The sequence below is a fragment of the Ursus maritimus genome, unplaced genomic scaffold, assembly GCF_017311325.1.
Source record: "Ursus maritimus isolate PB19 unplaced genomic scaffold, ASM1731132v1 scaffold_20, whole genome shotgun sequence".
In the NCBI taxonomy this organism is placed as follows: domain Eukaryota; kingdom Metazoa; phylum Chordata; class Mammalia; order Carnivora; family Ursidae; genus Ursus; species Ursus maritimus.
Window position 1 is genome coordinate 44473846 of NW_024424453.1, and position 14986 is coordinate 44488831.

General features: G+C 36.7%; 1 protein-coding gene across 6 annotated transcripts in view; it reads left to right on the forward strand.

The window, feature by feature from the left end:
- The window catches only part of RBMS3 (RNA binding motif single stranded interacting protein 3), a 672596-nt gene that overhangs the window by 605088 nt on the left and 52522 nt on the right, over positions 1-14986 (forward strand). For all 6 annotated transcript variants that reach the window (XM_008709549.2, XM_040636892.1, XM_008709575.1 and 3 more), the window contains one exon: positions 7982-8092. In XM_008709549.2, the coding sequence (XP_008707771.1) occupies positions 7982-8092 (111 nt within the window). The remainder of the gene's footprint in view (positions 1-7981; positions 8093-14986) is intronic.

The window sequence follows — 14986 nt, forward strand, 5'->3', positions numbered from 1 at the left end:
AATGTAGCATATTTGAAAGCCATCTTGCTCTATTAGAATTCTAAAGAAGCTTGTTGAAAACATCAAAAGTCACTGCTGAACAAATTTCTTTAGTTTTAAGCACAAAACTCTAAAGGATTCAATAAAGGATTGTTGAGAATTTTAATTATCTATATACCTGCTTTGGTAAGAAATACTTCAATGTGACATATTTATATTCTCATTCAGAATGACACTATTGTATAAATAGGTGCTTAACCAATAATTGAAACCATTATTCACAGTTGAATAGGCATGGTATATAATTAGGATTCTTTTAAAGGGGACTCAATTGTTAAAACTAATTTGGTTTTTGGTGTCTTTTAATACTACATATTAAAAAAAAAACCACTTCCAATTAAGGGTAACTGAATCAAAAAGCAACACAAAATTAAGAATATTTAAGAGTAGAAAAAAACCTCTATTTTACAGCTAACAGACATTCTCTCATTAGGAAAAACTATGCACACACCTCTCTTAAATTGACCATAAAGCAATGCAAAATGCCCTACTTCCAAACACCATACCTCAAGCCCACAGCTACACATTTCTAGGTAGCAGTCCAAATATTATGCCAATTGAACTGAATCTGTCTAACGTAGGAAAGAGAAATTCTGCTCTTGTTAACCATATTTCCAAAGTAAATAGTAACATAAATTTGAACTCAAAAATAATCATATAACCATTGAAAGTCACATAAAAGTCTTGCCTCCTTTCATTGATAATTTATAAGATTTGGGCAATCCATTTAGATGTCTGATGTTTAAGAACTAGGTTTATGGGGCACCTGGGTGGCTCAGTCCTTAAGCGTCTGTGTTGGGCTCAGGGCATGATCCCAGGGTCCTGGGATTGAGCCCCATATCGGGCTCCCTGCTCTGCTGGGAGCCTGCTTCTTCCTCTCCCACTCCCCGTGCTTGTGTTCTCTCTCTCACTGGCTGTCTCTCTCTCTGTCAAATAAATAAATAAAATCTTAAAAAAAAAAAAGAACTAGAATTATATCATGAATAAAGTCTCAGCATAAAATCTAAAATTTGCTGTTAGCTGTAGAAAGCAGAGAGTGGATGAATACTCCGCCATTTTCTAATTATTGCAGTTTCAATAAGTATATATATACATACATACATACATACATACATACCAGCGTTTCTGAACATCAACACTAACGATGTTTTTGGCTGGATAATTCTTTGTTGTGGGGAACTGTCCTGTGTGTTTTAAGATGTTCTGTAAGGTCAATGGCCTCTCTACCCCTATCAGTAGCACCCCTTCCCCAAGGTAACAATCAAAAATGTCTCTGGACATTGCCAAATGTCCCTTCCAGACAATACAAAGCTGCCCTTGGTTGAGAATCACTGGCATATTCATATACACAAATATTTTTATTTTAATAATTACCATAAATATGCTTGGGTGGCATTAGTAGAAATTTCTGTATCAAGTGAATTTCAGATCTCATCTTTAAGGCTATGGTGGTTGATGACATTAACACATGCACATATCTGTGAGGTAAGCCATGGTTTTAAAACTGAGCCGCCCCAACTGCGCCCCAATGTTTATAGCAGCAATGTCCACAGTAGCGAAACTATGGAAAGAGCCCAGATGTCTACCGACAGAGGAATAGATAAAGATGTGATATATACACACAATGGAAACTACTCAGCTATCAAAAAAATGAAATCTTGCCATTTGCCACAATGTGGATGGAACTAGAGGGTATTATGCTAAGCAAAATAAGTCAGTCAGAGAAAGACAATTATCATATGATTTCACTCATATGTAGAGTTTAAGAAATAAAACAGAGGAGCATAGGGGAAGGGAGGGAAAAATAAAACAAAACAAAATCAGAGAAGGAAACAAACCATAAGAGACTCTTAATCATGGGAAAAAAACTGAGGGTTGCTGGAGGAGAGGGGAGTAGGGGGATGGAATAACTGGGTGATGGACATTGAAGAGGGCACATGTTGTCATGAGCACTGAGTATTATATAAGACTGATGAATCATTGAACTCTACCTCTGAAACTAAAAATACACTATATGTTAATTAATTGAATTTAATTTTTTTTTTAAATATCACTTCCACAAGAAAAAAATAAATAAAACTGAGCCATCCCCTGTGAGAACAAGTTTTCTCAAAATCTTTGGAGTGCTCCATTTTAACTAGAAATCTCGCGGTAGTGTTTCTAAGTACCTTTTGATTTAGAGTTTTGCTCTTTTATCATTCTTCTAACCAATATTTATGAAGCATGTATTATATGCCACATACTGTAGAGAGCACTAAGATAGTGGTGAACCAGCAGACATAATGTAGGCCCTTTAGTATGAATAATCTAAATTAAAAAAAATTAGTAAATGTTAGCCATTTTTAATTCAACTGAATAATTAGTGGTGCTGATATATAAAATTAATTCACAAAAACTATTTTAAGTACCTCCTGTATGCAATTCCTATTTATAGGGATTGTGAAACATGACCCTTGCTCTCATGGATGGAAAATCTTGAAAAAGAATAATTACAAAACGGAAGGGATTCAGTGCTAAAATGGTGTCCCCGGGGCAGTGTGGCTTCTGGCTTAACTGTGGTTATTCATCATCCTTCCCTCCCTCCAATGTTTGTCAGAGGTCACCCGCCAATGCTTTCACCGTTGAAGTCTTATCTACCAGTTTCGCCACAGCTTTTTGGGTTTCAAACATAATTGATTAAAAAGCCAGACTGCCCCCTCTAAGTTGGTTGACAATTTATCAAGATAGTTGAGGATTAATGAGTGTCTGGAAGGGTGGAGGCCTGTCCCGCCCCCTTTGGTTCTCTCCCCATGGCAGCCTTTCTTACACCAGGCCTGAAAGAAAGAAAGAAAGAAAGAGAAAGAAAGAAAAAGAAAGAAAGAAAGAAAGAAAGAAAGAAAGAAAGAAAGAAAGAAAGAAAGAAAAAAGAAAGAAAGAAAGAGAAAGAAAGAAAGAAAGAAAGAAAGAAAGAAAGAAAGAAAGAAAGGAGGGAGGGAGGGAGGAAGGAAGGAAGGAAGGAAGGAAGGAAGGAAGGAAGGAAGGGAAAAGAAAGAAAGGAAGAACAATAAAAACATGCCAACATCAAGAAATGAAAAAAATTAAACATCAGAAAAAAATTAAAGAACAGAAATGTTGCACACTAATGTTGCCGGACGTTGAATTTGGATAGTGTTTCCCCAAGTTAAACGATACACTTTTATGCCATTTCTATTACTAAATCATTGTTGCTATGGGAAAAATCGCTGACACTAACTAGCTTCCTTGGGGGCTCCCATCATTCTCCGCACCCTATTTTACATGTGCTAAAAATAGTCTGTTGTGCACAAACTCAACTAGATGTTTGTTCTAGAAATATTAAAAACTGACAGAGAAGCAGGAAACATACAGATGAGAACAAAGATGAATGATCTGAAAGCATGGTTTTTTTAACTCATGGTGAACGATTACTTTGAAAAAAATCCCGTAGTTTTACATAGGTCACTGTAGGAAAAGAGTGTAGTACGGGCCACAAACATTTTGACCTGAAGCATCTAGATATGAGAAAAGGAAAAAAAGAGAGTAATATTTCTTTTTTTTTTTTCATTTACATTATCCAGATTCTTTTCTTACCTTTTACATTCTTATCTGACATTTAAGGCTTACTAAGGTCCCAACTAGGAGAGATTCTCAAATATGTTACAACACAAGCCACACTGGTCAAATGGAAGCATGGCAGGTCATCAGACTTAGGCTTGAATTATTCAGACAATCGCCCCATTTCAGCCGATCAAAAATGCAGGCTTGACCTTTTTGCATTTTTAAACAAGATTTAATGTGATTATTGCTCTAATCATGCCGTGTGACCAACCTGGTTTAAAACAAATAATTGAGTCACAGTATAAGTAAAATAAAATCAAGTGTTTGTACCTAAGACATTGTATCTGTGACATTGGTCTATACAACAGCAGTTTATAGGCAAGAGCACTCTTCTCGTGCTTCGGGGGACACCAGAACCAACTGGAGAGCTTGCGGAAACACAGATTTCAGGACTCCAAGCTCAGGGATTCCAATTCCAGTTCTTGGTCCCCCATGGCTGCTGGTGCACAGATTGTACCTGAGGGGACACTGGTCTAGAATACTCACAGGCACAGGAATATTCGCACAGGCAATCCTTCTCCTTGTAGTCCGTGTCCTGGCCTGAATATAGGTTTTCAGCCCACCGTGTGTGCTCTTGATAGGAGAGAACTTCTGCACGCTTTCCTTGATTTGCCAACGATCTCCTATCTCAGTTGGGAAATTAAAATACTGACGAACTCTCCAAGACTTAAAATTTCTTTAAAATACTGGCAGGAGGTTAACAACACAGATGCTTTTTTGGCCTCGGTTCAGACATGTTTACTCTACATCAATGATCTTTGGAAACTTTGTCCAAATTACTGTTGAAATTGTTTATTTCAGAACTAGGGCGACCAGATCCGCCCCACATCTCTTGAGTATGAACAGCTTTGTTTTTGCAGAGGCAGTGGCTAAAATAGACCAGACATTCCCATCAGCTGTTTGGTCATTGTGCTTTTTAGTGGAATAACAGCACGTTACAGTATTTTTCTCTGCAGCTTAAACATTGAACAAATCCAGACATCCGGAGATGCTAAAATGAAAAATCTGTTTCCTCTTGCTTTGCCATTTGCCAAGTGAACTCTGTCAGACAGCACATCCTATACATTTGGAGTAAATGAAATTACCCTTAATGTGTTGGCAACATCTGTCACAAAACACTCTTCAATCTATGGCTTAAATGCATATTGGATAGGAATGGATGTGACAGTATATTTAATTAGGTACAGTTATGGTTGGGGGCACTAGTTTTGCCTTAAGAACCACAGGATTTTCTTTTCCTTTTTTGTTCTTTTTTCTTTCTTTTCTCTCTTCCTTTTTTTTTTTAATGTCCTACACAACACAGAAGAGATTCTGTAATCTTTGATGAGCAAAGTGGCTGACAAATACCAGTCTTTGTTGTAGATAACCTGCACTTCAAACTCTCTAAGTTGTCTGTCCCCGATCAAGTATCATCAAGAAGATGTGCCTCTCCAGGGGGTTTCTGTCTACAGCTTCCAATTTACTCACTGATTGTAAATTTCTTTCATCCCTTGAAACTATTAAGGAATTTATGTTCATAATAATTTGCGGGAATTCTTTCTTCATTGAACATGAAGAGGCAGAGACAGTGGCTCTGTCCTCCCCCAAGAATCCTTATTTTATTGTTCATTTATTTGCAGTCAGTGGCCTGGTGAACAGAAAGGAATGTTTCCCTTCATTGTTTTCCACTTTCAGCCTACTGCTGCTATTTACAATTCCAAATTATGACAACCCCCTTCCTACTCTCCCCTTGGATTGTCAGTTTCTGGTTTAGCCACAGAAGCAGCACTCCCTCTGTGTCATCTGTAATCAAATGAGTCCCCAAACACTTTCTGAGAAAGGATTCTGTAAAGAGACCAAACAATCCTTCCTAAATTAATTCCAAAAGCAGGCATTCAATCCTTCTATTCTTATCATGCGTGGATTTTGATTCATCTGTCATATGCTCACATATCTCATTTGCATATTGCCTCTCAAACAAAGACTAAAGTCTACCTCTTGCACCACTGGAGAATGAGGTCACCCCTAGGGCACTGAGAAGGTTGTTTTTTTTCCTACCTAACATAATTTGGTCTTTATCTCTGATTTATGATGAGCAATCCTTTACGTAGCCAAAGCAGGTTGATAACAATAGGGGGTTTCCGGGATTGTGACGGTTTAGCTGTTGGAATTTCTAGGGGCAGTATTCTAAGAAGATAGTCTAAGTTTCAAGTTCAAGAACAATATTGAAGTCTTGCACCTGCTAAGGATTAGAATATTGTGAAAGTGCCGTTTCTTGGCTGAAAAAAGAAATGCTTCAGGACTTCCATCTTAATTCTGAGGTTTTTCTATAGTTTATCCCAAAGTGCTTTAAGAAAGACCCAGTTCTTTTTAAAGTGTTTACTGTTGGTCTGGCACAACAAATACCAGAAATAATGGACAGAAGCTGTGTTTTGTTTTGTTTTGTTTTTAAGGAACAAGTTAAGGTGGTTTTGTTTAAAGAAATTCAGGCACCAGGAAGACAAAGTGATGTGTCTCTGAATTATAATTAAGTAAAAGTTTATCTTATCATGTCTGATTCAAGAAGTATACTGATGAATGACAGTTCATGGATGCATCAAGAAATTAAAACAACACAAATGCACAGCTATATATATTTATCAGCTACGGACCTTTAAAATAACATATGTATGTGTGTGTGTGTATATATATATATATTCTGATTGATTCTAACTCAGAAGCATAAATATCCTTGCAAACAACGTTGGCTCTGAAAATGAAGCATTTCCAAATATTTGGCTCAATTTCTATTCTCCCTCCACATTAATGGGGAGGAACCCACAAGGAAGGATGAATGAAAGTTTGATGTTTTTTTTAACAGATACAGTCAGGAAACTCGATTTGGGTCATACCAGGAGGCATTGATCATCCTGAGCAAAACATTCTAAGAAATATTTGCCTCTGGGTAGTTTGGGTCCTGAGATCCTCCCATCTACATGAATCTGTCCTAGTTTAATTTCTTCAAAACGTTCACTTATATGAGAAAAAAAGTCACACCGTGAGAAAAAAATGTTTACAGAAAAAAATAGCATTCAGGTGCGTCATCACTTTACTACCAGTGGGGACTTAAATGAGTTGTGACATCATGAGTTTCTATGTGTATGATTATCTTTACAACAAAGCATTGGAATTTCGATAATCTCAAAGATTCTATCCAACCCTAGCTTCTCAAAGAAAAAAAAAATTGTTCCATTCTCTTAGCTAGGCAATTAAGGCAAAATAAGTAGGAGAGGGGGAAAGGAAATGCTTGCCCTTTACTTCACTAGCTATGTGAAACTTTATATATGAACAGAAGGTTTTTTTTTAAAGTCTATTACTTTTTGCATTCCCAGCAGTTATAATAAATCAAAGAGCATATTCTAGAAGTAGGCCTTTTGTTTTTTTAAAGATTTTATTTATTTATGTGACAGAGAGACAGCCAGTGAGAGAGGGAACATGAGCAGGGGGAGTGGGAGAGGAAGAAGCAGGCTCCCAGCAGAGCAGGGAGCCCGATGCGGGGCTCGATCCCGGAACGCCAGGATCACGCCCTGAGCCCTGAGCCGAAGGCAGAAGCTTAATGACTGCGCTACCCAGGTGCCCCCTAGAAGTAGGCCTTTCTTAACACCTGATGAAAAATTTGACTTTTTTTTCCCTTTGGTAATATCTTAGCAGTGTTACATTTGACCAGCATTTAACAGAGTTCAGTATTCTGTCTTGTTTCAAAAGCACAGATAGGAAGAAAGTCAGTCAAAAGATTAGGAGGAAAAAACACGGAAAATAGTAAGCCCGATTTTTATATCATTTATATTAGATTTTGATCTGTCCTTCAAAGAGATCCAGTCAAGACACTCATCTGGACCAGCATTATTCCTCTGGTGGTAGATTGTATTGAGATGATCAATAATTATCCATATGAATCATGGATAAAAGCATAAGCCAAAAAAGACTTACTCAAAATTAAGAAAAACTAGATAATTTCCATAGTATTAGTATTTTTCAGTCAGAGAAGTTTGTATTTAGAACAGTGGAAGAGGATGTATATGCTTTCTTGGAATACATTCTATATTGAATATTGAAATTATAAATGATGAGCATTTTAGACACATCATAGATAAATCCCATCAGAGGAAAAGGGAGTCACTAATGCTATCTATTTAGATAAGCACAAAATGGCATGGGTTGATGTAAAAAATCATACATGGCTGAACTGAGCCTTTTCATTAAAAAATAAACACATTTGATGTTACGATAGTTCACTGTGTTTATTGTTTTTAAAAAGTTTCCTTCCTTGTGGAACCTGTTTTCAGATGGACATTGTGTGTGCTTGTAGGGTGCTGTGATTACGCCGACAATGGACCATCCTATGTCAATGCAGCCAGCAAACATGATGGGCCCCCTGACACAACAGATGAATCATCTTTCATTGGGCACAACAGGAACGGTGAGTTGAAGAGTTGGTTTTGTTTTGTTTTCTTGGACTTCTTCGATAAGATGCAACGCTCTCTGTTTTTACTGGCATTATCAGCAAAACTGGCCCTGTGACGTTGACTAACACACCTTTCAGGTTCCAGTGTGCATTGTGCATACATATTCAAAATTGGGGTACATTTACTCATATTAACAAGGCTGAAGCTTCCACTGTGTTGCATTTAAATTTGAGTTACTTCTTGTTCAAATGACGCAATGTACCAGGTATAATATCTGTTTATGGAAAGGCGTCTTTATGTATGCACCTGCAAATCTAGAACTTGTAACATAATACGTCTGAGCCTGGTTTTCTTTTCCCACATGCTTACCCACTTCAGCTAATATATCATTCCCAGGTCATTCACAAGTCAGGGGCCAACCTTCACGATGACTAATACATAGAGCTTATATTTAGTTTCAGTATTTAAATCAATAAAAAGTAATTGAGAACCTGACATAATCCAGTTCTTTTCATCTTTGTTTTGAATATGTAGACAGATGATGTTGAAAAAAGGAAAGGAATCTAGTATACTTGATGTTTTTTGAAAGGTTGGGATATTTTTGACGAGCCATTATTTTTCCTTAGGGAACAAAAGTATATAAACATGCTTATTACAACATTGATTTATAAAAACCATTTGACATCATTAACATGATTTTGTTTTATTTTTAAAAATCTACTCAAAGACAAGTCCCCAAATGGTTGAGGGCAAATGTCTGATAAAACCTGGAATACTACAGTTTCGTTCATTGTCAGTATAGAAAACAATGAAAAACATAAAAGCCAATCTTTCGTGTGACATGATGGTAATAGGTTTTATTTTTTACAAATGTTAGTGCAGATAATTTTGTCATTTTTAAAGATGTAGAGTTTTTTTTAAAAAAAATCAGTTTTCTGAGTGAGGCAGCTTAATTATTATAGAAAGAGCACTGGACTAGGAATTGGGAGTACTAAATTCAAATCTTGATTGAGCACTGTTGTTTCACTCTGTCTTTGGGAAAATAATCTCTTCCAGTCTCAGTTTGCCTCTCTATCTGGTTGAGTATTGAGCGTGATACTATATGGGGGCCCTTTGACTATCCGCCTCCATGAATTTAAGTCTATATGTCTCATAGTCGCCACTTCTAGAACTCTTCACAGTTATGCTGGCGTCATCTCCAAATATCTATGTACACTGTGTACACTAGCTCTGTATCGGAAATTTTACATTAAAGCAATGGCTTGCTTGCCACATAAATGTATTGACTCATAGACTTTTTGGAATATAAGAAGTCTCTGACATGCCCACTAAGGCCACAAAAATCTGCTTGAAATAGGAAGAAAGTCCATATGCCTAATGGAAAGAGTCACATTGTTTCAATAAAGAGATGTAGTTTTACTAACACAAACCAAGTACCTACCTAAAGACCTCAGTTGCTGAACTTATAAAAAGCAGTTGATGGTACCTTACCTGTCTAAAGGCAGGGGCTGAATCAAATTTCTTAGGTCTCCGACCTAGACTTTCAAGTCATATGTAAGACTACATTTAACTCTACACTGTGACACAGCTAATTTTCATCAGGGAGAGTTTTTAGGAATGTGTATGGAAAGGTGTCTTTATGTATGCACCTGCAATTCTAGAACTTGTAACATAATACATCTGAGCCTGGTTTTCTTTTCCCAGATGCTCACCCATTTCAGCTAATATGTCATTCCCAGGTCATTCACAAGTCAGGGGCCAACCTTGACTATGACTAATAAACCCTGGAAATATATCATCAAATCTTGTCTATATTTTTTCATGTCACAAACATAGTCATGTAATTTCCATAAACATTTAGTCACTTCGCTCATTTACTAACAAAGCGATTCCCAAGTTCATTGGGAGAAACTGAAGTTTCTCGTGTCCGCGCTCTTGGTTTCCCTTCATATCAGCCTTTCTCTCCTTAAAAGAGGATAAATTCTGAACAAGTGAAGTAATGCAATCTTACTGTATTGAACGACAATCTAGAATCCGAGGAATGAGTGAGTTATAATACAAAATATAGAAAGAAACACTTTATAAATCCTCCTTAGTTGAATCAAAAGCAAAACCAGCTGACTTGCTGAAATTCAAATTTGCCAACTAGAAAAAAATACAAGAGCCAAGTTAATGAAGAATATGACTGAATCCTTTAGAGAATTGAAAAATAAGCTAAAATATATAGAACAGATTCAGAATTACAATAGTTGCTGATTCAATAACATATATTATGATTAGTATTTGAGCATTTTCAACAAGAACACATTTATATGAGATCATAATTTTTACCCAGCTAGTAATAGCCAAATTACTCAATAATGATATGTACTCCCTGCCTTTCTTAGAGAGTTTTAAGCAGGTGGCTTATTTTTAACACCAAATTTCTTCTAATTTTTTTTCATTCTTTTCCTGCTTCACATTTATACTAAAGAATGCTTAGGTACACCATAAGCTTTGTGTAAGGTGATGTTTTGCCAAAGGTTAAAATTCCATAAGGTTCTGGAAAGCCAGAGAGAGAACACTATTACTTTGTTGATGTTTAGCGGTGTCCAGAATATGGCTATACTTTTTTCTCAAACTGTCACTCTTACACTTTGATATGCCATCACAGGTTCCTTTTATTTACATTTTTGATTGGCATGTGTAGTGGCTACTTTGCAATTGAAATGGATTCTTTTAATCAAATTTCTCCACCTTACTGCATCTTTTCCATTGCTTTATCTATTGCCGGGAAGGTGGCTTGGTATCATGGAAAGAACAGTGGGCATTAGCATTAAACTTGAGTTCAAAGCCAGGCTCTGCCCCTTATTAGCTATGTGTGTTAGGTTACTTAACCTCTCTGAACTTTGATCTCCTCTTTTACCAAGGGGGAAAATAATATGTATATGTATATTTGTATACATATGTATATATGTATATCCCAGTGGTGTTGTGTTAAATGGAATGATATATGTAACATACCTAAAACAGTGTGTGACACCTGCTAGATGCTTATCAAATGAGCTGCCTTTATCCCTCTACCTCAAGTGGTTTCATAGTGTGGCCATTCAGTCCAGGTCTCCAAAAGGATGTAGAACATTGTCAAGGCCATAGTACAAGTCTCCAGCCCGCTCTGTTTCATTTGGAATAACTTATCTCTTTCAAGTTTCTACTTCCTTAGCTTCTAACTCTTTCAGGATTTTAAACCCAAAAGTCCAGAAAAGCCAGCTAAGTCACAGTAATGAATAAAACTAGGGTCAAGCAAGACACCCTGGAAATATATCATCAAATTCGGTCTGTATTTATTCATGTCACATAGTCATGTAATATAAATACACATGAAACTGGAGATTATATTTTAAAAGAGAGATATTTTCATGCAATAATAGTAACAGCTCTGCCTGAGTGTTGGATGAATCCATCATAGGGAGAGGGGGCGTCTTGGCAGCCTTGTCTAAGGAGGGCAGCTGCTGCTCGACTCCAGACAGCTATTGCTACGTGGGCATACTGACCTAAGGTGGCTTCACCTTCCAGTTTTTTTAAGCTAAGGTAAATATTTGCATTTTAACGGGCAATCTCCCTGTATTTGAATATCAGACCCAGTTTGTCCTAAGCGCTCTCAGTTTGTGACTCCTGCCCAAGGTTTTCCTGGTTCTCCTCTGATGTCTCTGGCCCTTGCTTCTTCTTTGCTTCCCGCAGGTGCTGAGCCAGGGTTTCATTTTAACTTCTCATTCATACATGATTTCCTGAAGCAAGCTCATCCGCTTTCATGGTTTTGAACTCTGCCTTCTATGCTGAAGACCCCCAAATCTGAATCCTCAATGCTAACCTCATCTTAGACTTTTAAAATCACTTAACCAACAACTTGCTCAATAGCTCCATGTAAATCTCCTTCTGACATCTCAAAGTCAGTACAATCCAAACTAACCTCATGAGTTTCCCCGAACTTCCTTTCCACTGACCCTCTTCCTCTTATGTGTTTCTGCTCCTTATTTCTTCTCCAGCTAATCCCATGACCATTTGCCCTGGCAGTCAAATGTTACACTTAGGACTCAATCTCGACTCTTTCCTTTTCCCTCACCACCAGATACAGCTATTCAAGATCCACCAGTTCTGTCCCATAGGCATTTGTCAAATGCATCCCTTCCTCCACATTTCTGGAATCTCTGCCCCGGGCCTCATTTGATTAATCGTGATAGTCTCCTAACTGCCCTTAGCTTGCTCCAATCCATTTTCTGCCATGTTGCCACAGCCAGTCAATCTAAAATTATCTGACCATGTTTCTCTCCTCCCTGTAACTTCTCAGAGACTTTCAGATATCCGAACTCACAGAAACTCTGCAAGACAAGGTATGAGCAGTGACAACTCTAGATTAAGACAGGAACCTCAATGCCAGAAACAGATAGGTCCCAAGGGCAGGGCAGAGAGAGAGATCCAGTGAATAATCCAAAGCAGGCAGGGATCAGGATCGATGTGGGTTGGAGCCAGATTAGAATTCTCCATTTGTAGAAAGAGTGCCTTAGACCACAGGTCATGTCCCACTTTTCTTTCTGAGATCCCGGGATCAAGAAGTATATTAAGCCAAAGCCTCTTTTTTGTCATCATAAAATTAGATATATTTGATCCCCCATAACTCCAAATTTTGAAATGGGTACCATGTAGTTTGATGAACCTTTGTCTACCATTTACCACCTCAAATGTTTATTGTTGAATTCTTTGCTCATTTTTAAGCTGGACAGAATCCGCAGGCCTTAGGAGAAATGAATTGTACACAAGCAGTATAAATTTTATCCCAGGATTCTGCTGACCTTGAAGAATTTTCTAGCTTTTCCGCTTTTGTTTATTTTATTTTATTTTTTATTTTTGTCACAGGATGCCCTCTATAGAACCGAAGCACTGTTATCCATAATTTCTTATCTCTCCATTGTAAGCTTTAGCAGAAACCACTGGGGATTTTCCTGTGTTATGAGAACCTCCAAATTGCATGACAATCTTGTTTTACAAGTTTCTTATCTCCTTTTCATTTGTTCAGTTGGTGGTCACCAGTGGCTTACAATGTCACCAGAATCTGTTCAAAGAAATAAAAAGTTTTTGTTCTTCAGGCTCCTTATCTGCAGTTCTGTTTGTGCTCTCGAATCCACTGGTGATTTGTGACATCACTGGAGTCCCATGGTGCACCCATAGCCACGCACAAAGATAATCTTCTAATTGTAGTCCATTTGTTCACCATGGTTCTCTACATTTTTCAGTCACATCAGTCCATTTTTATCGCTGTTAAATTCTGATGGTATCAGGTGAAAATCCTGGACTATTCATTTTGCCTAGAGATTGTCTTTCCTCACGTATTAGTAAGATTGACAGTGATAAAAAGCAACATAGGACATTAAGTGGACTCAGGATTAGGAACTAGTATTATAAATTCATAAATGGTAATGAGTAAGCTTTCAGGAAAATGTATTAATCAATTAAAAATGGCCAAGTACAAGAAAAATAGATAAAAAGGAAATAGTTTTTAAAAATTTGTTTAGTCTTAGTGTAAGATAAATGAACTTTGATGGTAGTTTCATAAACAATAAATGAGTAGGCATTAAGTGAAAGTCTAGTATTATAAAAGTTTATTTGCAAATATTCAGCTTTTGCTGTTTGAAAAATGGATTCTGAATTAAAATATGTTAGCAACAGAATACAAAAACCCAATAAATAAAATGCCAAAGAGCATGAACAGAATAAAGGAGGAACAGGATACCGAAAAACACTAAAAATAGTAATTAAAGAACCAGTCATTTAATCACATACTTATATGGACATACACACATAACCCATTAAATGAAGTTATCAAAATAGAACACATTGCTGATGAAGGTGTGAGGAAATAAACATTCTCAATCACTGATAGTGTGATGATAGAAATCTAATTTTGTAAAAATGTCAGTTGAATAGCAAGGTGGGCAGTCAAGGCACTTCAAAACAGCTCTGCCAACTCGCCACCAGTTACAGTTTTGAGAAGCTATTCTATGGAAATATTCTAAAATAACAGAAAAGCCTGTAGACCTCAGAAATATCTGGCCCTGTGTTCTTTATAATGTCTAATAAAGAAGAATGATTAAATAAATCATAATCCATTCATAAACCAGAATGTGAGGCAGCACGATGCTATGAGAGTTTAAAGTCGGAGAAGGATTATTTATGATATTAAATCAAAAGAGCAGGATGTAAACTTGTACATGTGGAAATATAGTATCAACTATGAAAAAATATTTATGAAATAAGGCTGTAAGAAATACAAAATAAGTATGGTTATTTCCAGATGATGGGATTAGAGATAATTTCTATTTTAATCATTATACTCTTCTGCATTCTCCAAGTATTCAACAATGAACATGATTTACTTTTATGATTTATTTTTAAATGTTATAAATATATTCTTGGGAAATAACTAGTGACATGGTCATAAAATCAACTTTTTTTTATTTGTAGTAATAATGTGTGATTGAAGTTTTGTAAAAGGTACTAGGAGATACTACCACTATTAATAAAATATTTGAAGGCCCTTTAAAAGTGATTTTACTTATTCCAGATTTGGGGATTATAATCAACTCACATTCACATACCTGTTTTGAGACACAAAATAACTCCTGTCTAAGGTTTATTTGCATTTGAATCTTTGATCCATATTGGGTTTCGCTGGTCAAAGTGCCTTGCAATGTCCAAGTTTTAATCTGTCTTCTCACATGCCATTTGCTCATGAGAGAGGGATTAACATCGTCCTTTGGGGGTAAGGGGATTAAATGGAGAAATTTGTGATAGTCCAAATTCAGTTATCAAGGAGGTGGGAAAACAAAGTTTGAGGTTTTCGTTTATAAAATGGAATGAATAGTGGTCATGTG